This window comes from Lepisosteus oculatus, chromosome 20 (genome assembly GCF_040954835.1).
Source record: "Lepisosteus oculatus isolate fLepOcu1 chromosome 20, fLepOcu1.hap2, whole genome shotgun sequence".
Lineage (NCBI taxonomy): Eukaryota > Metazoa > Chordata > Actinopteri > Semionotiformes > Lepisosteidae > Lepisosteus > Lepisosteus oculatus.
Genome location: NC_090715.1, coordinates 16021483 through 16044645, shown reverse-complemented (window position 1 = coordinate 16044645; position 23163 = coordinate 16021483). Strand labels below are relative to the sequence as shown.

Genomic DNA, 23163 nt, shown 5'->3' with positions numbered 1-23163 from the left:
TGCGATTGATCTATATAATTGATTAATAGCGTATTATTTTATCATGCTTTTAATAATGCTTCGCATACAGATGAACTAATATCAAAATGATACGCTGCTTGTATACAGGGGCAGATTCGTAGCGTAGACTGTAATTATGTAAATATATTCCAACATGAAATAAAAATCGCCGAGATAATTCACTTCACATTTGCCCCTACCAGAAGTGTAATCCGTTTTAAAACGAAACAAAAATGGTTCTGCCTCCATGTTTCTTTCTCATTTTTTCAGTTTTTAACATCTTCTAAAACGAAATTAGGGACTTCCATGGATGAATGTAACCGCGCTTTATTCTGTAACACGGCTACAACAAAAGTTAAGTGTTTTGCTTTGCTGACAACTGTAAATACATTAAAGGCGGGTAAGGCGTTTAGGTTGACTTTGTTGCACAAGTCCTAAATTACCTACGCACAGGTGACGATGCAATTCCTCCTGCTGGACGTCAAAGCCTGGTGAAAAATAAGGAAAGAAAAACCACAGAAAGGATCTGACCTGGCCCACTTTTCCAGACAACAAGAGGTGCGAGAGGTGTCTAGGTTCACTCGCCACAGGTGGCCTCGCCAGCGGTGAAAACGACTGGCACAGATACGCAAACCATCATCTAATCGTTTTGTAGGGTGGAGGACTAATAGGTGGTGGCACTATGCACTGGGCTGCTAATCACATTGTTTAAAAATACTGCCAATTTTTTATTGCTAATCATACATCTTCACAGCTTAGTACTCCGCCTCGTTATATCCAGAGCTCCATGTGCTCTCTCGTGGTGCGGATTGCTTTTTAAAAACATTTACCATTAGACCCGCAAAATCCGATATCGTTGAGTTTTCAAATTAACGAACCTAGACTCATTTAAAGTACATAAAGCAAAGTACAAAGTTATTAAATAGTGTCTTTTTTTTAAGATTTAAAGTGGTGATTTGTGTAGAGGCAAGGTTTGTGTATGTGTGAATGTTATGTTTGTGACTTTCACAGAAAACCCCTCTGTCGATCTGCCCCGTTTTTCAGCTTCCTCATCTCATGTCTGTTCAACAACAGATAAGTGCACCTGTTACATAAAGCTTTTGCCGATAATAATTTTGTGAATGTGTTGTGGCTGTAAGTGCTGTGTTTGTTCTGATGCCCAGTCTACACAGACATTTGTGCGTCGTTTAAAGAAATTCAGAATGATTGTGATGTGCTGTTTCTCATTATGCTTGTAAGGCAGGAGAGAGAAAAATGAAAACAAGCACACAGGCATACCTGTAACAGCGATAAAAATATATGGGAGTCTCTAAGCTCTATTCAAGTGAACAGGGTGAAGGCCAAGAGATTATTACTTTGGTTACTATGCACGTTTTATGTTGTTGTTATTTATTAACTTGACTGTTCTGTCCTGTGAAAAGGTATTAAGAAACAGATAAGAGACTTTCACCCGGAGCTAGAGGCTGGATTGAACACAGATCGATTTCTTCTCAAGCGTCACATGTTCAATGCATAAACAGTTTTATCTGAACAGGAAAATTTACACAAATTAAACAGGAATTTAACCTTTGAATACATTACTTTTTGCTGATGATTTTTTTTTTGTCATTTAATCAGCTGTAGACACTCATTTAATCATGGCAAACTATTCACATAGTTATTACATATGGTCAGTAATCTAAAACAGTGTTTCCCTATCCCGATCCTTGAATGCTCCTGCGTTTTGCTGATCAAATTTTTAATTAAATCATTAAAAAAACATTAAATCATTTATTTTGCATGAAAGGGTTAGAAATTAACATGAACCCTGAGTCAGATGCTCTCATTAAGCTTACTGTTTAAACAGCCAGGCAGATTTTAACAAATGACTCATTATGTCATCAGAAATGCTCATTATGTCAGTTTCATTCCCACCTGCTTCTGTACATCATTAATTGCGATTGATTAAATATGTCACTGCTGCATTATTCATGTTGTAATATTGCAACATCACATCAAAATAAATAATGTCCTAATGTGTGGATATTTTTACACAGTAAAACAAAGCAGGTGAAATTGTGAAATCGTAATAAAAACAAAATGGTCAGCCCACTTGTAAACATCCATCAAATTTCAGTTACCACTTCATCCTTAGAGCGGTCAGCTGGAACCACAGCCAGCAGGCACAGGGAACAGCATGAGCTTGCAGCCAGGACAGAACACCAGTCCATCACAGGGCATGCACACACACTCCCTCACACACACTCCTCCTCACACACACACACTACCCATCACACACACGTGTTCAGGGCCCAGTTAGCCAAGATAGCATGGATCACAAGCACTCACACACTTACACACACCCTCCCTCACACACACACACTCCCCATCACACACACGTGTTCAGGGCCCAGTTAGCCAAGATAGCATGCATATTGCAGGAGAAAGCTGGAGAACCTGGTGCTGAAGACTGGCAGTGGAATGGAAGAGGCAAGGCTGGTGACCCCGATAAGTCTTGTTTGATTGTGAGGAGCCCCCCAGTAACAATCCCAGTAATCTGATCTGATCTGTTCCTCGTTTACAACTGTGTCAGTGTGGTGTGTCCCAAACAGTTTTCCTAAAGCAGGGATTTTCCATATGGAATACAGAAATAACTTCATGTTAATGAATTCGAAAGCGTAAACAGTCACATTTCTAAGACTCAGCTGTGCTCTAGATAACGCCTTCTTACACTGTGCAAGAAATTAATCAGCTCAGCAGAGCCTAGCTCACAATCTCATACACCAACCAGGATTGACTTTGTTATAAAAACATACACACAATCGCATTCCTTTTAACACTCATTTTATTTTTTGCCAGTAAAATCAAAATCAGTCAAATGGGGCTGTAGACTCCCACCTGTAACCTATAGGTTTTTTAGCTATTGACTGTCTTTATCCCTTATATTACATATAAAAACAATAATGCCTTCGATAGGGAGGCAGCATGGGGGCATGACAGCAAGTACTGCTGTCTGGGTTCGAGTCTGGCCTGAGGTGCCTTCATGCAACTTGCATGTCCCCTCCGGCCATGTGGGTCTTCTCCAGGTGCTCAGTGCTGTCTAGATTAGCAGTACTTTCTAAACTGTTGTGTGTGTGCCCTTTAGCAGACTGCTGCTCCATCCAGAATGTAACCTGCCTTGTACCCACTGGCTGTTAAGTTAAACTCCATCTTACCATGAACCCATAGGCGACTAAACATTTATTGAAAATGGATGGATGTTTAAAATCCCTTGTGAGTTGTTTCCAGTTCCTACTGAGACTAGGCAGAGAATCCCTTGTCGATACGAAACTGTCCAGTGCCTTAGAGCTGACTGAACAGAACACCAGTCGAGAAGCCTTTCCCAGGCAAAGAGGAAGGACATCGATGTCTGGTCAGAGGAAAATAGAGAGACGTCGTCTCACACAGAATCAAAGTTGCTGGAGGTGCAGCAAAGGAAGGCGATCGAGCCAAGCAAGTCCAGGAGGATGGATTTTCCCCAGCAGGTGCGTTCTTTCAACAATCAGCAGCCCCAACAGCATTTCTGTAGTTACTGTAACATGACACCACGCAGACAGCAAGTCCCGCAGCGTTCTTCTTAATCCACTTTTTCTGGTGGAACCACCTCCATCAACAGCTGGAGGTGCATAGTGAGTGGTCCTGTCGAAAGAAAAGACGCAAGCAGTCAAACAAGAACGTGAAGCAAACAACTACGTTCAAATGACACTTTTGAGATAATCAGCTTAGCTCAGACCATAATCCATCCAGCCGTTTTTTTAAGCCCTTTGTCCAAGACGGGGTCACAGGGGAGCTGGGGCTTATCCCAGCACACAATGGGCAAAAGGCGGGGTACACCCTGGACAGGACATCAGTCCATCACAGAGCACACACAGACACAAACACACACACACTATTGCCAATGTTCCAGAAGCCCCCACAAACATGCAAACTCCACACAGACAGCACCCCAGGAATTGAACGCAGGGCCCCAGCACGGTGTGACAAACCACTGTGCCACCTGGCTGCTCGAAGATCATCATATTTTTCCCATAATACACAAATTCAAGGAGGTGGGCTGGACCTTCATTACATCGCATATCAACTGCGTGCAATGAAATGGTGCACAGCCCTTTAAAAATGGGAGCGCTGCGGCCAGCAGTGTGTATTAACACTGACGGTCACACTCACTCATGATCTTCCGAGACCAGCTGAACTTGTGGTGAACGAAGGGGAAGTACAGCAGCAGGCCGCCCAGAATGAAGAGGGTGCAGTACAGATACTCCCACGCGGGTTTGTCAATGATGGGCGCCAACACCAGGTAGGCGGACACTATGACCACGATGGCGGCGATGAAGACTGGCACCTGCGTACGACAGGGGAAACACAGGAGTCAGCTCGAGGCAAACCCCGCCATCGTCCGGGCCCGGCCGGCTGGCTGCCAAACAAGCAGGGCGAGCTGTATGGCCTCCTTTTTCTTTCCAGACTCCCATGCAAGACTCCCGCGATCTACTGCATGAAACTGCTTAATCCAGGGGCTCTGAACCTTTACTGCAGCAGCACCCCTTTGGTTCTCAAAACACGTGCTTGGAGCCCTCATCAAAAATCACTGAAGCCAGTCAGTTCTTTAGACCTAAGATATATCAGAACTAGAGAACGGAAGAGACAGAATTCTATATAAACATGACATTTTTTACACATATTTGATATATTTTTAATTCATAGTAACCTTAGAATACATGAAAAATCACATACTCTTGTATGTTTACCTTTAAATACAGAGGTTTGGTTACACAAAGTAGTTGTCCGTACACGCCTGAGCTTAACTGGTGTTTTCAATGGCTCACCATCATAAAAAACCTGCCCTGTCTCTCACCCCCAGGGGGTGTGGGTACCCCAGGTGAAGACCCGCTGCCTTTGGGTTTGTGGCAGCAGACGGAGACCCTGGGTTCTCACAGTGCTCAGGGTCTCTCTTGGTCAAAGCTCACCTTCACCGGCCGGTCCAGCTCCTTCCTCGTGAACCTCATGACGATCAGAGCCGAGGCCGTCAAGCCATAGAAAGCCCACTGAGCAAAGCTGAAGTAGTTAATGAGGGTCTCGATGTCTGCGGGGATTATGTAAATGATACTCAGAAACCCCTAAAAGCCAAGAATAAAGAGATCAGCTGTGGACAAGACTGCTTCCTCATCTGCAGCTCTGCTACAGCGTAGTGTACAGTATCTCAGGACGGATCAGCCGAGCTGCACCGACAGGGAAGTCCTGGGGCCTTACATTAAACATAAGTGCCGGTGAGGGAGAGTAGTACTTCAGGCTGATGTAGGACAAGATCTTCACCATGTGACCTTCTCGCCCTGCCACATACGTCAATCTGAAAAGAAGACAACACCACCCACTCACGTAAGGAACAGGGACATTTAAGTACATTAGGCTCTGCATTCTCACACACACCTTTTAGACTTTTAGGACTGTGTAAGTGAATTTGCTTTCTGGTCTCTGGTTGGTTTTATGCTCTGCAGGCATGAGCTCAGACATAACGTAAGAGGGCAGTAAAAACTGAGACCTTCGTCTGAACCGCTCTCCTCAGAATGCCCTAAAGAATGAGCTGTTGGCCTCATCTGAGACAACGGCTGGTCAGGTGGCAGTTTAAAAACCTGGAACCAGACGGCATTTGGTATAATCTACTGTCTGAGGACAAATTCACCAGAGGCAAGAAGGAGGTGAAGGAAGCAGACATCTACAACAAGTACCACATCTTGTGGAAGACTTCACACAGGCTGTGGGCTGGAGAACAGTGCGCTCTTGTGGCCACTTGTTGAAACTGAAAAGATGGAAGGTAGAAAAACACCTTTCCCAAGGCTCAGGAATAATAATTCTTTCCTCAAAGCAGAAACCCAGGGATGCAGCTGCTATTTCTGGAGCTACAAGAACAGCAGAGCAATGGAAATGACTTGCTGAGCTCTGAACGAAGAGATTCCCAGGCCCTGGACTGGGCCACCAGAGAGACTGAGAGAAAACGGGAGAGTACTGAGCTGGAGAAACTGCTTCGCGTGTGCACTTAGTGGACTATTGTGCTGAAGGAGAAGGGGGACTCCCTGCAGGCAGAACAGTAGCAGCAGAAAGGCCTGAACACTAGCAGGGCTAACCTGTAAGACAGAACAGCGAGTCGGAGAGTGAGAGGGGAAAACCAGCCCTGGTGTGAGTGAGTGGGCCTCTGAGCCTGTGTGTGCGTCTGTGTGCCCCCCAATGGACTGGCATCCCACCCAGGGTGTATCCTGCCTTGTGCCGCTGCTTGCTGGCTCCCCCGCGACCCTGAATTGAATTGAGCGATAAGCAGATGGACGGATCTTCATTTCTTAAGCTACAGCTGATGACATGAAAAAAAATGTCTTCTCTCTGGAAAGCTGTTTGATTTTCCCAGGAATTCTTACCTTCCAGCAGTGAAGCAGCTCCCATTGGCAGCTCCGAAGGTTGAAAACACCACAAACAGGGGAACTATCCAAGACACAGGGTAGAGGACTCTGTCCCCAAAGGTCTAGGGGAAGGAAGGTTGATACACAGGGGAAACATTTCTGTGTAAAAAGTAAATGTACAAAAGTGCTATAGGACAGGAGACTCTCCTTATTTTTAATCAACAAAAGGTTTTTCTTTAGCCTCAGAAACCTGCACCATACAGCATAGTGTCAGACACCATGATGCTTGGCTTTGTCCAGGCTCAGACAGGAATATAACTGTATCAGAGGAACTTTAATGACAAAAAGATTTTGCACCCAGATGTACTATAATTGTGGTGTAGGAGGCTTCATCTTTAGAAGCCTTGAAGTTTTGAATTTGTAGCTACAACCTCAAATGATTGTGTTGGAGTGCTTTGAGAGACTAATTCTGTGAACATGTTCGAGAGCCCCAGATCCAGGCACAGATCCAGGCCCACGGTCCTCACCACAGCCACGGCCTCTGACTGCAGCAGCTCAGTGGGAGACATGGCGGTGAAGTAGGCAATATTGACCAGGACGTAGCAGACCGTCACCAGGGGAATTCCAATGATAATGGCCAGGGGCAGGTTTCTGCCGTGAAGAGAGTGAGGAGAAGATCAGGCCAAGTGCTGTAAAGTTGGCACATAGCACAGCTGCAGTATACTGCAGCACATTGTATCCCATCAGCCCACACGACTTCATTTATACTAGATCCTTAATTTGTTTCTTTGAAAGGCTGCCATCTGTTGACAAATGGCCGTGAAAGGATTTGACTGTAGCAAAGTTTTTAAATAGAACGGCTGGACTAGGATGCATGTTGAAATTCAGGTATTCCTCCTGCAGCTTGAAGACAGCCTGTGAATGTTCTCTTTTCATTTCTCTATACAAATCAAATACCTGGGGCTTCACCTTTAAGAGAGCAACAGCACTGATCAGAGCTTTCCAAGCCCGTCTTGCAGAAGTGTTTTAAACAAATTACAAGGGAATCTAATCTCCTCCTGCTGTGTGTGGCTAAGAGGACTGCCACACAGCCAACTTAATGCATTTCCTGTCTAGAAACTGGAACTGGATCCTACTAAGTCCCAAGCAAAAGATTATCCATCTGTCAGATGGGACCTCACCTGTATGGGTCCTTCAGCTCCTCTGTGATGAAGTTCAATTGATTCCTGCAAAACCGAAACAGGAAATACTACTGATATTGTTTCAAGTTCCTGTACAAAGAAGAATGATCATTTAGAAACAGACATCACTGACTGCTTCAAGTGTGAAGCACCCTATATTATACATAGATATACGAAAAACTGTTTTATTTTAAATCCAACACATACAGATATAAAACATCTGAAGTATATCAAATTCTATATCCATCTAGTAAGATGACTCACTCATATTGCAGTAAATCATTGGTATTTTTTAAATGCATCGCTTTTTCATTCAAAAACTATACTGGTGTCTGGTGTATTTTTCGTATTATTGGCACATTATCTCATTGTAATCTGAATAGATGTGATAAAATAAAGACCATTGGAATTCAATGGCTTTGATAAGAAATGTCTCCAGTTCCATCAGATACAGGACAGCAGGACATCTGATGACTAGATTTGTTCAAGGGTTTTTTGTTAAGTGGGAAATGTTAATGTTATGTAGGGATGTTTCTACTTCTGGGGTATGGTCTTTGTCTTCTATGGATACCAATGAAATGATCACTTTTCTTCAAATAAATCCCCTAGTGCTTGATTCAGGAGTTAGACTGTTTAACAGTCAATGAAGATGTCTTACTATGAGAGAAGACCAAAGTTTTCATTTAATCTGGGTGGACGTGTCTGTAACCCCACAACGCAAACCAGAGGTTAGAAGTGGGAATTATGTGGACGAAATGTGTTGAAATGATACACTGCATCCTTCAGGAAACAGCTGGATGAGATCCTAGGATCAATGACCTACTAACTACCAAATTGGCTTCCTGTCATCTGTAACTATTCTCATATATTTTTAAAGAAAAATAAAAGGTGAAGTTACCATCCATCATATGCCCAGAGGCCGTTGTAAAATGCCAAGCCTATGGTGCCGAAGGATGTTTGCGCCCCGTCGAATGAGTTTGAGATATTCTGTGTGTTTCCTGAAAGCAGAAATGTAGCATGTAAATTACATCTGTGACAGAGAGAAACTCAAAGTGTATGAGCATTCTTGCAGAAAGACAACAACATCAAAAACTAAGCTGTCTGCATTCTGTCAGTACTCCTGTCTGCACCGAATGAGGAGTACACAGTGCACATTACAGGACCACAGGGCTCTGACACATTCTGATAGTTTACACGTTACTTCTGGAATGTGTAGAGGACCATCAAGACAACTAGAGTCCTGTGATATTCAGCAGCATATTAAGACTCTGAGCCTTCAATCCGAGTTCACCTGGGATGGTAAGAGAAGACCAGGAGCTTCTGTTTCCTACTGCCCTTTTTGTTTTGATATCCCGCTATTCTGCTTTGAATTGTATTTGCATTGTCAATCTAAGAGAGATGGCAGGGATGTGGAATGGGCTGGTTCTTCTCCCACTGTTACTCCAGTAGAACTGGATCCTCCTTGGATTCTCCTGTGCCAGCACTCCGCAGGCCGGACAGCACTGCTTGTGCAAGCGGAGACACCAGAGGTGAGCTCATGCACTGCTGCGTGGATGTGTCATGTTCTCTGTTTCGCGTGCCAGCTATCCAGCAAATAAGTCTTGACACTGTGTTTGATCTTGGGGGGCACAAAGGGTAGAGAAAAATGTACTTTACATTCACACAGCAAAGCTGGACAGTCTGGGGCGTAAGGCTAGTGAGCTGGAGGGCTGCTGCTGCCATGACAACACTCGTGTACAGTAGCATGTTTCTAGGTCTCGCCAGGAGGAAGTGAGGGTGAAGATCCAGACAGTTACTGGATGCAACAAAGCATCAGGAACCTCTGCACTGTGGTCGGGGGAGATGAACTAGGGATATTGGCCTAGGGCCCATTTGGAAATTAATACAGCAGGTAAAAAAAATATAGTTTTTTTAGTTTTTGCCCCTAAAAGCAAGGTAGTAGTGGTTCTCGGGCTGCCCCAATCAATGCCCTCTTACCTTGGGCTAGAAGGACAATCCCAGCCACCACAATGATGAAGATGATGATGAGCTTGGCTGCCGTGAAGACATTCTGTACGTAGCTGGCCACCTTGACACTGAGGCAGTTCACCAGCACGATCAGAACTGGGGGAAACAGATGAGAGCACGAAGGTCATCCAGCCATCTCTGTCTGCCCTGCGACGCGGCTCAAGTGATTTTGGAGACAACCAGATGCTGAATAGAGAAACTCTGAACTGTTGCATGTGGCTCTGATGAAAATGGTATTTTCAAATGAGCACATTCTCATGTCACATACCAGCTCTGAGCTGTGTGGCGGAGTACAGGAATCTGGAGTGGCGAGCTCAGGTGGAGCAGAGAGTAAGGTCTCCAGAAGCCAAGAAACTACTCAGTGGTTATAGGAGAAATCCACAGCACCTGTAGTTAGCTGATTTCTATCCCTACGGAAGTGAACTAAAGCAGAAAGCGTCTCCCAAGGAATTAGAACCGTCTCAGATGTGACACATCATAGGTTACTATGAGAGACTGTAGCTGTTCAAGTAATAAAGGCAATTTAAAACACACCAAAGGTTGCTGTGTCAGATTCTTAAAAGACTATCGATTTAAGTTTCAACTTCTGGCCAAACAGGATCCGCCAGTGATTTAAAAATTACTTTCAGATCCAAAGCAGGAAAGTTAAACGGTGAGGTTTCAGGATCAAACTCTGGAGCAAAGGTTTAAACACCTGGTTGTTCTGACCCAAGCTCAGTAGCCATTTCCCGTGTTCCAGAGAGAAACTGGTTTATGTACACATATCCTCCACATCCTCACTGCTCGAAAGGAGCATTGATGGTTGTTCTATGTAAAAAATGCCAATTTTAGAGCTCAGGCTGTAAAGGTGATCTCTCTGAAAGTAGAGCTCTATGTCCCTGGACATCACTGCCAGCTAAGTCCTGGATTCTCACAATGTGCTCCCAGGGGGAAGGGCTGGGATCAGTCCGGACTGGTGGAAGCCCTTGCTTTCACTATACTCAGTGTCCTTTATTTACCCTCATTTACCCAACTGTTTTGATTTTTCTGGTCCACTACATGTCCTTCTCCGGATAGGTGCAAAAGTAAATTCAATGGAAACATCTCCAAAGTAAATTAGTAAGAATAGTACAGTTCCCTCAGGAAAGGATGTGACATGCTTATGGGTGCCAGATTGCTAATGTAGGTGTTAAGTACAATACTTTCCTACGCACTTATGCAATACTTTAGTGGAACATTACACATAAGCCCCAGGACAGCCACAGAGCCAGAGACTGTGGCACCAGTTCCCCACACTCACTGATGGCAACAGCAGCCAGACTCTTGGTGACAACATCAGGAGGTGAGCATCCTGGGTAGAACGGAGTGGCCGCGTACTTTGCAAAGCTGAGCGAGATGATGGCGAAGGAAGATGGCTTAAGCACAATGATGCAGGTCCAGGAGTACAGGTAGGCTGGGATTGGGCCGAAGGCCTCCATCAGGTAAGGGTACTCCCCTCCTGACTTGGTAATCATGGTGCCGAGCTCGGCGTAGCACAGCGCTCCTGGAAACACAGACACACACAGTTGAGGCACAGGGGCAGGGCTGCAACTCACCTGCCCCCAGGGACAAAACTGTCACTTTTCATAGATCTCTGGGGTTCGAGGAGTTTGTATTATCAGGAAAACTGTAAAAGCAGCTAATTCAACTATTTTCCCCTCTTGGAATGAGGCTGGAGATTTTGCATTGCACTGAGAAAGTGTGAACCTGCAGCACTGGGCTGTACAGTATTTAGAGCTACTGTACATAAGGAGCTAGACTGTTTCAGATATAACTTACCACGTTCAGACATACATACACAGCCAAAAAGCAAAACTCTGGTGCTAATGTGAACATCCAGTAAGGGACTGCATTGGGGAAGATATATCTCAGGACACAGGAATATCAGAGGCTCCTTAACTGGTTTTCACTGCCCAGAGCAGATTTCTATCTCCAAACCTGAAGGGTTTTACAACTGCAGCTCAATAGCTTTTGTTTTCCAGACCCTGTGCTATCTGCACACTAGTGGAAGTTATTGGATGTTGAGCCTGTATTCTTGAAAGCCCCTCTTTCCAACACGTACCCCTATCTTAACTTACCGAGAGTGGACAGAACGCCGCAGGCTGCCCACACACACAGACAGGGGCCCACAGCGCCAGTGCTCTCCAGCACTGCTTTGGGAGAGATGAAGATGCCAGAGCCAATCATGGTCCCCACAATCAGGCAGATGCCACTGACCAGCCCCACCTGGCAGAGAGAGGGAGCAGGGGTTACTATGACACACTGCCACGGGCCTGCAGACACTCTCTCGTCCTTGACCACCAGGCAACAGCAGCTCAAGCTGTGTCAGCAGGTGATGCCCACAAAACTCACATAGAGTGAGTTCTACATCACTGCTACAGCCCCATTAACGAATTCTCCACTTTATGTTACACTCAGTTCTGAGTGAGTGTATAAAAACCAAACCAATCAAGCAAATGTGGTACAGAGATAAGAAAGGCCATTAAGTCCTTTTAGCCCTTTTGGTGGTTAGTAGTCAATTGATCTAAGGATTTCATCCAGACTTTTAATGAGTGATGTCAGCGGACAGGCTTAAACAACATGTCTGGGAAAGCTTGTTCCAGACTCCCGCATCCCTTTGTGTAAAGAACTGCTATTATCCTATCCCGTTCTCATTGCTTTTAACTGCAGTTCCATGCAGTTTCCCCTTGTGTCCTCTGGTTCATGTTTCACTGTTCATTTTGAAGAAGTCCTCTGGGTTGACGCTGTCAGTGCCCTTATAAATTGTGATCACTCCCATCAAGCATTCAAAGTACACATGGAATGAACTACATTTTTCCAACAAGTACAGTATTTTAACTGATCACATCGACCTATTAATTCTTATTTCAGAAACTACAGATGACACGTTGGTATTAATTAGCTACCAGCAAACAGATTATTAAGGATGGGCCACTAAATCTCAAACAGAGTTGTGTTGTTATCAAACAATATTCCTTATTACCAAGCCCCATGGAGTGATACTCCAGCAGTGAGCTGGAGTCACAGTAATGAAATCTCTCGGCAAACCTGACAATATCTTATCTCTGTTTGCTTACAAATTCATTTTTATGCTTCATTTGCCTTCTCATTTATTCAGTCCTGTGTGTCCTTTTGAAATGACTTACTACAGTTTGCATCTTATTTGCATCAACAGGTCAGCAAAGTGCTAAACGTTTGCAATTGTTTCAAGGGTGAAAACTCCTTAGCCTTCAACAGCTGCTCTCAAACACATACATTTTCTCATCTCAAGAATTACAGTAAGGTATCAACATGCACTAGGGTTCGGTTCAGGGAATCATCACGAATAGCCAAATTTACATATAACCAGGACCACCCCTATACTGTCGTATAGTGTACTGCAGTATATAAGATGTATGGTTAAAGGCCATAAGTAACTCTTCCTTATAATAATTAAAGTACTAATGCTTTGGCTTTAATTTAATTGAAATAACATTGTCCAAGTAAAACAATCAACAGTTATCACAAACGTATAGTAATCAGCTGAAGAAATCAACATGAATCCCTGCTCTGTGTCCCACGGTTTCCTGCACTTTCTCTCCCTGCTCCCATGATCGTCACACCCCACGGGAACGAAGGTGGAATAGAACTGTCAGTGGGCCCGTGCAGCTGCCGCTCCAGAGCCGTTCCCCACACAGGACCTGAGCGCTCGCTCCAGAGTGAAAACTAGACGAGCTGAGCTGCAGGAGCTGGGAGAGGCTCCCTCACTCGCTGGATTGACAGCTGGGAACAAACAGTTCGAGTTAATCTTATTATGAAGTCAGTGAAGGGTTTGCTTGTGTAACTCAGGGCTCTCGGCTGGAACAAAAACCAACAGGTGTGCGGGTCACAGGGACCAGAACGGGGAACCACTGCTTTCGGGTGTCACAGCTACTGTATATAGATATTAAGCTTAAAATAAAAAAAAACACATCTGGCTTTCAAATGCTTCTCTTCAGGGGAAAAAAGTCCCAGTTGTCTTTTTAACAAGTGTTTTACAGCATCTACATAATATAAAGAGTGAAAAAACAGCATGTGTATAGGATCGCCATCATGCTTTGTCAGTAGCAGAGCTGGGGACTGATAGGGGCTGTGAAAGGTCAAAAGTCAATGTGACCTGGTGAGGCTGTCCTTCCAGTAGCACTGCAGTTTCATTGCTGGGTTATAAAAGAACAAAATTCTGCATGGATGATTTTACTGGTGTTTTGCTATAACTCTGGTAATGGCTCATTTTTATTTAAAATTGTTGGTAGACCAGGTGCGTGTTCTGTTACTCCATCTGTGGTGGTGTATGAGCTCCAGAAACCATGTACTGTATGTTTCCATTCTTTTATTCTGAAGATTAACCTACACATCAACAGCAGCTGCCTTGTTAATAGCTAAGCCTAAAAACCCAGTGAAGGGGTATTAAAATTAATCTGAAAAACCAAGTCTGCAAATCTGCCTTTGACCAGAAATCAAATTTTGTGGCTTAATCTGATTTGACAGTGGTGGGCACAAATGCTTGAAAGTACTAAATGCTTTCAGAAGTACCTCTAGAACAAAGACACAGATGCTAAAATCCTCCATCCACAGCCTTTTTAATGATCGTGAGAAACACATTATTGTGCCAGTATGAATGTTCTCAAGAAAGAGCTCTAACTCGCCAACGGGCTTATACACAGGTGTACTCACAGGAGCACACAGATATACACACACAGGTGTACTCACAGGAACACACAGATATACACACACAGGTGTACTCACAGGAGCACACAGATATACACACACAGGTGTACTCACAGGAGCACACAGATATACACACACAGGTGTACTCACAGGAGCACACAGATATACACACACAGGTGTACTCACAGGAACACACAGATATACACACACAGGTGTACTCACAGGAGCACACAGATATAAACACACAGGTGTACTCACAGGAGCACACAGATATACACACACAGGTGTACTCACAGGAACACACAGATATACAGTACACACACAGGTGTACTCACAGGAGCACACAGATATACACACACAGATATACACACACAGGTGTACTCACAGGAGCACACAGATATACACACACAGGTGTACTCACAGGAGCACACAGATATACACACACAGGTATACACACACAGGTGTGCTCACAGAGCTGTGCTCACACACACAGGTGTACTCACACACACAGGTGTACTCACACACACACAGGTGTGCTCACAGAGCTGTGCTCACACACACAGGTGTACTCACACACACAGGTGTGCTCACTCACACACAGGTGTACTCACTCACACACAGGTGTACTCACTCACACAGGTGTACACACACAGGTGTACTCACTCACACAGGTGTGCTCACACACACAGGTGTACTCACTCACACACAGGTGTACTCACTCACACAGGTGTACACACACAGGTGTACTCACTCACACAGGTGTACTCACTCACACAGGTGTACTCACACACACAGGTGTGCTCACTCACACACAGGCTTGCTTCACCACACTCACGTCTTTCTGCAGGACTGTAGCTTTCACTTCCTCTTCAGTGTGCAGGGACTTGCTGTCTGCCCTCTGGCTCAGGGCTTCCCTTCTCTTCTCCAGACTTTTATCCTCCATTTCTTCCCGCCAGCCGATTTCTCAGGGAAAACAAGAGACCGGGCGTTATCAGCGGGCCAGGGAGCCCACGCCTGAGCTACTCCAGACTACAGTTTACTGCAACAGCCCCAAAGTGGGCCCTCACTGTACCAACCCTCCAAACGCACCGAGTCAAACTGCTCCCGTGTGTTTGTATATCTGAGCTGCTTACGCAATTCAAACCACTTTGTTCCTGTTGTTAAACATCATTTGGCACCAACATTGTATCCGCACCGGTTGTCATATTGGTTCTCCGTAACGATCCTTTGCCATTCCTTCTCCACCTCTCCCATAGCCAAGAGGTGGTGGTTCCTTAGCAACCAATGAAGTAGTGCCTAAAATTCTCTAGATGTCTATAAAAAAAGTAGGTCTATTTAACAAATCGGTCAAAAAGAGCATTGTGTTTGTAGCCTACTGGAGCAAAACCAATTTTATATGGTGCAAAAATTGATTTTTTATCTTCAAATATGATGTGATACAGTGGCACAGGGAGATGTGTTTCCTGTATACCACCTGGTTCTTGTCAATGACTGAGCGTTCAAGAACACACAGGCAAGGCCTTTCAGCTCCTCACTGGGCACATTTGGTTGTTGACAACTTGAAAGGACGTTGCCCAGCTATTTCTTGGTGGATTGCAGTGTAGTGGTTTCAGCAACAAGACAGCAGCTTCACAATCCTTTGTGCATAAATTTCCAACATGTGGAATATATTTGAGTTTATTAATGATTCAATGGGATCAAGCAAAATGACTTTTTGGACTTTGTGTACCGTTTCCTTGCAGACAGCAGCACGGAGCCTGTTTCTATGATGTTTATAATGCCGATGGGTGAGCCTGCAGCCTTGCGGCGCCTGGCACTCCGTCCTCAGGACAGAGCTGGTGGAGCTGGTGGAGAGTCACAGCTGGGTCCAGGCACCGGGGGGCAGCGTCAAGGCACTCCGGAAAACGGGGAAAACCAACACACCCGGTTTTTCAGTGGACTGGCGTCACCTTGTCAAAGCCAGTTTTTCCTCTGTGAGGCTTCAGTGAGGTTACGACCATGGTCATCTCAGGTACTGCTGGACCCTCACCATCAGGGGGGCAGTGAGGAACGGAGCCCCACTGTCACGATCGCTAACCCCTCCTCTTAAGGGAGCTCCAGCTCTTCCTCGTTCCCTCCCATTGTTTGCACCTGATCCCTATTCCCGTTCCCCCTTAAAAGCCAGGCGCTGACGCTCATCCGGGCTCTGCATCTGATTTCCATATGGTGCGAGTCCAGGACCTGGAAGCGCCTGGTCCCGTTAAGGTTTTAATCTCGGTTCCCGTTCCCGTTCCTGTTCCCTGTCCGCCGGTTCCGACCCGGCCTTCGTGTTTTAATTCCCTTCTTTCGATGGATCGATGGTTTTTGGATACTCTTAGGATTACTCTCTGGGATTGTTCGCCTCGGCCACGCCTCCCCCATGCACCAACGCACCTTGGACACGCCCCCCTGTCTTCAGCCCCGTTTTCCTGCATGATGTTTCCCCAGTGTTTCCCCACTCCGTCGGACTGTGTCGTCCGCATAGGGTCCAGAAAGAACTGTTCGTTACACCCACGGGGAGACCCCAGAAGGGGGCCTGCTCCAGCAGCACCCCCGGAGGGTACTGGCACATTGGAAATGTGAGTGCGTCTCCCGGCGAGGCTCCTGGTTCTCTGGGTCTCCCGGGGAGACCTGTGAACCGTGAATTGTGCGGTCTCGAGGCGAGACTCCAGCGAGGCCGGGGTTCAGCAGAGCCCTGTGCCGAGGTTCTGGGTTCGTGCGGCTCTGCGGTGCGGCTGCAGGCGAGACCTTCAGGGGACTGAGAGCTGGGGACGGCTCTCCTTCAGGCGCCGCCTTCGTGGCGGCCATGACGGCTCGCCAGCGAAAAGGAGGCTGTAGGGGCGAGACCGTCCAGAAGGAACCGACCGAGCGAGGAAGGTCTCTACCGCTTCTGCTCTTTGGGACAAGAAGGTTATATGTGCCAGTGATGATCTAGTCACTATCTCATCAAGATGAAACGGGTGTTAATGTGTCTAGGTTGCTCACCTATCTGTCACAGTTACATAACTTTATTAACTCAAACACTGCTCTTCTGCCCAGTCCCTGTAAGAGACCATGCCATCTTCTTGGACTTCCACTGCCTGGATTCTGACACCGAGCAGACAGAGCACATAACAAATTAGAGTCCATACGGTGCAATTACATGAAAAGTCAGACGGATCTAAAGTCTGTTTCTTGTTCTTCACCACGACGGCCAAAACATTCACCCACAAACAGACACAGATGTCTCTACATTTGAACTATTTAAGCTAGGATGTATCTCCATGATATTTTCAGAAACATAGCTGACAAGCAGAACTTTTCTTTCTGCTTTTTGGTGTGGAGTCCAGCCTCCACTTGTGCCAGGAAAACAAGAGATGCCAGAATCCTCATTTCAAGAAGTCCCAGTGAGTGTAGCTGAGCCTGACAGTAACAAAGCTAAACAAATTTAGATAAGCAATTGAATATATTTCATTAGAGTTTATCTGTTAGCCAGCTGTCCGAGACACCAATGAGATCATTCAATTTGATATGTCAAGTTCCTTAAACATTATCAGCAGCACATTACAAATACTGTATATTCATATGCAGGAAAGCAATAAAGAACCCGCATGTGGGGGAGGGAGTGATACTCATGTAAGAGGCACACTGAAGGACATTAGGACACCGGGATTTCACCACTGTATTGCAGACGGGGATCTCTGGTGCCGAGGACAAATTAAACTGGGGCCCAACAAGCTGTGCTGACCTCTGAGGTTCAAATTTCAAAATAGTTCTGTTCTGACCAAAATACCCACAGGTGCATAAAGGAACATTCAGAGCCAGAGCTGTGTGACACACTACCCCCCCACTCCCCAGATCTGTCTGTCCTCACACCATAATAAAGGGCAATGAGGCAGAGAGCCACATTTAATGACTCAGCCTCCCAGTCATTGCCCTCTCATCAATAAACTCAACATCGCATGGCTCTCTGCCAATGAGCTGTCTCTCTCTCAAGGCACAGAATCCATAAGAACAAAGGTCCTGGAGCTCAGCGAAAGGTGTGGCACTAATACACACACATCAGAGCAGGATTAACATGATGCACAGCTCATGATGGACAACCCTTGGCAGAAGGGCTTCTCCCACGCTTTACAGACAAAAGACCGGTAACACGCTATCAGTGATTGTGCAGAAGAAAACCGATGTCTGCAATAACCCAGTCTTCAGCTTGTGCTTCTAGGATGTTTTGTGATTTAGGTGGCTGTCTCCTCCCCCAGCCCCATTACCTGCATGATGGTAAGACAAGGTAAAGCATTTTAACAAAAACATATTATATTAAACATGCATTAAAAGAGCTAGTGTAGATTAAGGCATTACTAGAAATAAACTATGAATGATAAACCACCTTCTGGTCACACTCAGTGACTTTCTGACACCAGTAATGGATCACCACATTGCATTACACTGATGCGCGGAAATTCTTTCATCTTTGTGATCACACGATTGCATTTATTACAATCACTAATTCTATTACAAAATAACAGAGCAGCTATTATCAATATTTTCTGCTATATAGTGTGCAAAGAACAAACATTTACGCTAAATCATTTTAGTTCTCCTGTCAGATAATTCCATTTTACACTTACAGGGTGCGAAAAACTTCATTTTATGATTTTCTGTTATACATAATAAAAAGGGAATGCAAAATTGAGTGTTTGAGAGTAAATAATAATAATTCTATTGACTATTCAAAGCAGTCAAAAGGTGATGCTCCTTAATGATCCGGGAAAATAAATGCTTACTGAATTTTAATGGAGCCAATAAAGATTACCATGACCATAAACCCTTATTGCTAAACACCAGGATTGAGAATACTTAGGAAATTTCTTCATGCTTTAATCAGACAGATCAATCCACCTCTCTATTGGGTATTTAGTGACAAAGCAGCGTGTGTGTGTGTGTGTGTCTCCTCAAGGTTCCTGCAAGCTATCGGCAAAGGAGAGGAAGTAAAGCAGCATAATGATAAACAAGTTAATCGCTTGTTTTGCTCCAGCAATATGAACGTCAACAAGGTCCGTTCATGAAGACAGTGCAGGGTGGCCGCCCGGAGAGCCAGGGCACACAGCGTGCACCTGGTGTGCTCAAGCTGTCCGGGCAGGCGGGCCCCCTCTCACCTGAGCAAACACACCTGAACAATGGCGCCACTGTGCAACCCGAGTGCGCGGCACGGTCCGGGGCAGCCCGGCCTCTCGGAAGAGGCTTAGCAATTCCAGTGGGGCTTAATGACACAGTGTGTGCTTTCCCCATGACCGGCCCGGACAGGACGCTCCCCTCCAGCAGAAAACCAGCCGGCCGCACGTCCCGACCGCGGCTCACCGCCACGCTCACAAGTGAGGCGCTTGACAAACACCCGCCTCAAGCAGTCCATCTCCGCACGCTGGGCGCGCAGGGCTGCGTGTTCCCCGGAGCTGAAGCGCGACTGCGTTTCTCAGGCCGTGAGCGGGGCGTGGGCGCCGCACCAGGTGGGGTTGACACAAGGCAGTTTTATCTTTCAAGGGATTTCTCCAAAAGGCTGAACAAAAGCAGGCACTTGCGCTCTTGAGTCTGTAGCCCCCAAAAGACGTGCACTGCCACGCAGTGATGGACTGCCCCGGCATTTAAAACTCATCGGCTCAGATTCGGTCTTCGCAAGCAGGGAGAATTTAGGAAAGAACCCAATCTTGGCGGTCGTCAAATGCACATTTTTTGTCTGAATATTTCACCCCCTGTGCTTTGTAGGTGTCTTCGTGTTATACAACAACGGATAATTCATTGAGAGACAACCTATCAGTACGAAAGGGTATGATAGCGTATGCTTCACTCTTTTGCGCAAATATATTCTCTTAAAAGATTCCTAAACTACACAGAAGGTGACACTCATTAAATCTCTCGGGTTTCATTCACACATTGGTTTTCAGCCCTGTAAACTGTACTCGTTACACATTCTTCCCTGATGAAATCCTAGTGTTACAAGTCGAGAAAGAGATTGCTTTACTGAAAATGGAAAAACTCACGTTATGTCCGAGACTAGCATCAGAATCTGTAATGATTTTGATTAGGGAGATAACAGTTAAAATAAACTCCACGATAACGTTATAAACGTCTGTCCAGAATTGTTAATGCTGAAAACCGCTCTGGAAACATTTCATCACATCTGATCCTGTTGGCAGACATCCCACATTGAGTTTCTCAACTATTAAATTACTGAAATGCAAGTGACTTGTTCTTGCAATTTAAGAACAAAGAAATGTTTATGTTTCTCATGTAATTAAAGTTTAGACTTTAAACAAGTGCGCATCCATCTATCCATATGTGCATATATAGACATAAAAAGCACATTTAAGTCTGCAGTAAAGCAAAAGTTGTTTTATTAATGTAAAGGTCCCAGCAGAAACATGCGATAGAGAGGAGATCCGAGTCAGTAACGTTTAGAAACCCAAAGAAACACGCAAGAGCCGAACAGGTTTTATTTTAAGTAACTGGGGGGAAAAGACTGAGAAAAATGATGCCAGTAAATCGCCTCGTGCTACAAGGTTAATAATTACGCGTCGGAGATCATGCTGTTAGTAAGGCTGTTTATTCTAATATAATGTAACGAAACAAACGCGTTTCGCACTTCAAAGCGGGGTATTATTAAAGACCTAGAGTAGGGTTCCACTTACCCAGTTATTTTATGTCAAAGGACAGTTGAGCGCAGATCTCCCCCGATGTGAGACTGGCCCGGTCAGGTGCCGAGAGCTCTGGGGAGCGTGTCTTTCACGGGCTGCAAACTTTGCTCCAGGTCTGGTCACACTCCTTCAGGCACCAAGAAGATGCTGACAGCAGGAAAGTGCCGGAGGGCGTGTTGGTCGTGTGAAGTAATGATTAAGCTTGCTAAAAAAGAGAGGCGCAGGAATAAAGAATCGTTCAGAACCCAGTTTTCTGTCTCCGAGGTAGAATTTTGAAAAGTCTTACTTTTCTGTGCCCTTGTTATGAAGGAAGTTTGATATCAATGTGTGGCTGGGTAAAACCGAAAACAGAGAGTACTGCGGTATTTTGGATGCACTTACAGTATGTAGTAGGTTATTCTTCAAATTTGTAATTGTATTCCTTTTTACTTGCGCTTTTACTCTGTTGTGAATATGATATGGCATCTTGTTAATTATATTTACCTCTGATGGTTTGTCTATCGTGCTTTTTAAAGTGCAGGAGATCTGTGCCAATAATTGGGTTAAAAACAAGCTTTATCGGTTATTGTTCTGGAAGCAAAACCGACGGGTCTGGTATGGAAGTCATCGCTGTGCAACAGCAGTTTAATAGTGTCGACTACGACCAGCCAACGACGTTAAAATATGTAATATATTCATTCATGGGGGAAAAAACTTTTATTAGCTCCACAATGATCGAATCCTGCTGAATTCTAGCGCTATTGGTTCTTGCTACGCAAACAAAACGTGACTCGTATGAGGTCTGCGAACAGGAGCTGCTATAAATGCTTCGAAGAGCACATTAGCATTTAAGTTGGCCGGTGTGTGTGGTAAATTAGGCCGACGTCAGCGCACATTCACCGTTTTTGTTTTGTTGGGGGAAATGAGGCATCCATGAATTTATGACGGGGCTGCCCAGCCTCGTGTGCCGTCTGTCCTGACAGACCTTTACACTGCCCGAAGGGACAGCAGGACAGAAGGAGTCCGTCCGCACCTCACCCTACAGTCCTTATTGCTCAGTGTTCACGGTGAGGACGAGGACGTGGACTCTTGCACCCAGCAGCAATCATAATTATAATAATAACAACAGGAGCTCTCGTCAGTTGGCAGAATCTAAATCAACTCACGGCAATCATGAGGCGATAACACGTCAATAAAATCTCATTCACCAAAGAATCTGACAGCTCTGACAAGTCCAGAACTGAGGGAGGTTACAGTATGCAATGCTCTCGGTAGTATTGATTCCCAAGTCTCCCATAACCTCAGGGTTACCTCCTGTAGGCTGAATGCTGCAGAAACAAGGGCAGGCGGATCTTCAGGACTGTCATGGCTGGTCTGTCCAGAAGTCCTCTTCACAGGATTTGCTGGTTGGGACGGCGGCAGTCATTTGTAAATTTTGTGTCATTTACAAGAAATATTAAGCAGAACTTGTTTTTAAATGGTTTAACTTATTGTTGATTAAGGATTTAATCAGCACAGATTTGTAGTTATGTTCTAACATTATTTCATTATTTAAGAACTGAAATGGTTTTAACATTACTGACGAATGGTTAAGTGTAAGTGCAACTCCAACTAACGTAATTCACAGTAAAAACCAGAAGAGTGATGAGAGAGTATTTCACGGTTATTGTGCGTCCTCTATCGGTGGCCGTCGTCATTGCATCTCTTGTGCATTAAGAGGCTGCACTACCCTGCCGCCCAAAATACAGAATTCAAAAACACATCCCTTGAGCTGGATCCACTATGTTTTAAACCTGGCTGTTGCACAGTGAGCCCCACCCGGATGGTTTCCATTATCTTTATTTTAATCACTTGATTGTGTTACCAAGGAAGGTCGTCTACCTTCCTGTACACATGAGAAACATCGCAGTGCATCCTGTCGGAAGTGGGTGAATTTTCACTAATGCTGGTTTAATTTTCATTAAAACAGTCCGAGCCGATGCTGCTAGCTTCTCGCTACTCTTTACCCAGCTAATAAAGGATGTTATCAGGCAGCAATTGCGCTTCCGTGATTATCCATGTTTCACATGAAACAAAATCAACTTTCGTTTCGCACAACACAGGTATTCACAGGTATGCACTTGACAACACAGGTATTCTCACGTGTGTCTTTCTCCGGTATTAGACTAGATCGCACGGTAGCTTTTACTGGAGAGGGGTCTT

The 23163-nt window shown here is 45.1% G+C and overlaps 1 protein-coding gene across 1 annotated transcript; it reads right to left on the bottom strand.

The window, feature by feature from the left end:
* Window positions 1-2806: 2806 nt before the first annotated feature.
* On the bottom strand, window positions 2807-21134 carry slc7a9 (solute carrier family 7 member 9). The gene is made up of 13 exons (XM_069181219.1): window positions 20977-21134; window positions 15132-15259; window positions 11689-11836; window positions 10872-11114; window positions 9563-9688; window positions 8484-8583; window positions 7586-7630; window positions 6932-7055; window positions 6423-6526; window positions 5266-5362; window positions 4983-5132; window positions 4186-4360; window positions 2807-3657 (listed from the first exon to the last, which is right to left on the bottom strand). Exons 2-13 carry the CDS (start codon window positions 15237-15239, stop codon window positions 3596-3598), a joined length of 1482 nt encoding a protein of 493 aa, XP_069037320.1. The 5' UTR covers window positions 15240-15259; window positions 20977-21134; the 3' UTR covers window positions 2807-3595.
* Window positions 21135-23163: the final 2029 nt, after the last annotated feature.

Excerpts from the sequence above, each read along its gene's own strand:
- slc7a9 (XM_069181219.1), bottom strand. The coding sequence starts at position 15,239 with ATGGAGGATAAAAGTCTGGAGAAGAGAAGGGAAGCCCTGAGCCAGAGG. Across the intron at positions 4,361-4,982 it reads AGCTGGACCGGCCGGTGAAG|GTGCCAGTCTTCATCGCCGC; the intron begins GTGAGCTTTGAC and ends TGTCGTACGCAG. Across the intron at positions 3,658-4,185 it reads CTGGTCTCGGAAGATCATGA|GACCACTCACTATGCACCTC; the intron begins GTGAGTGTGACC and ends TTCTTTCGACAG.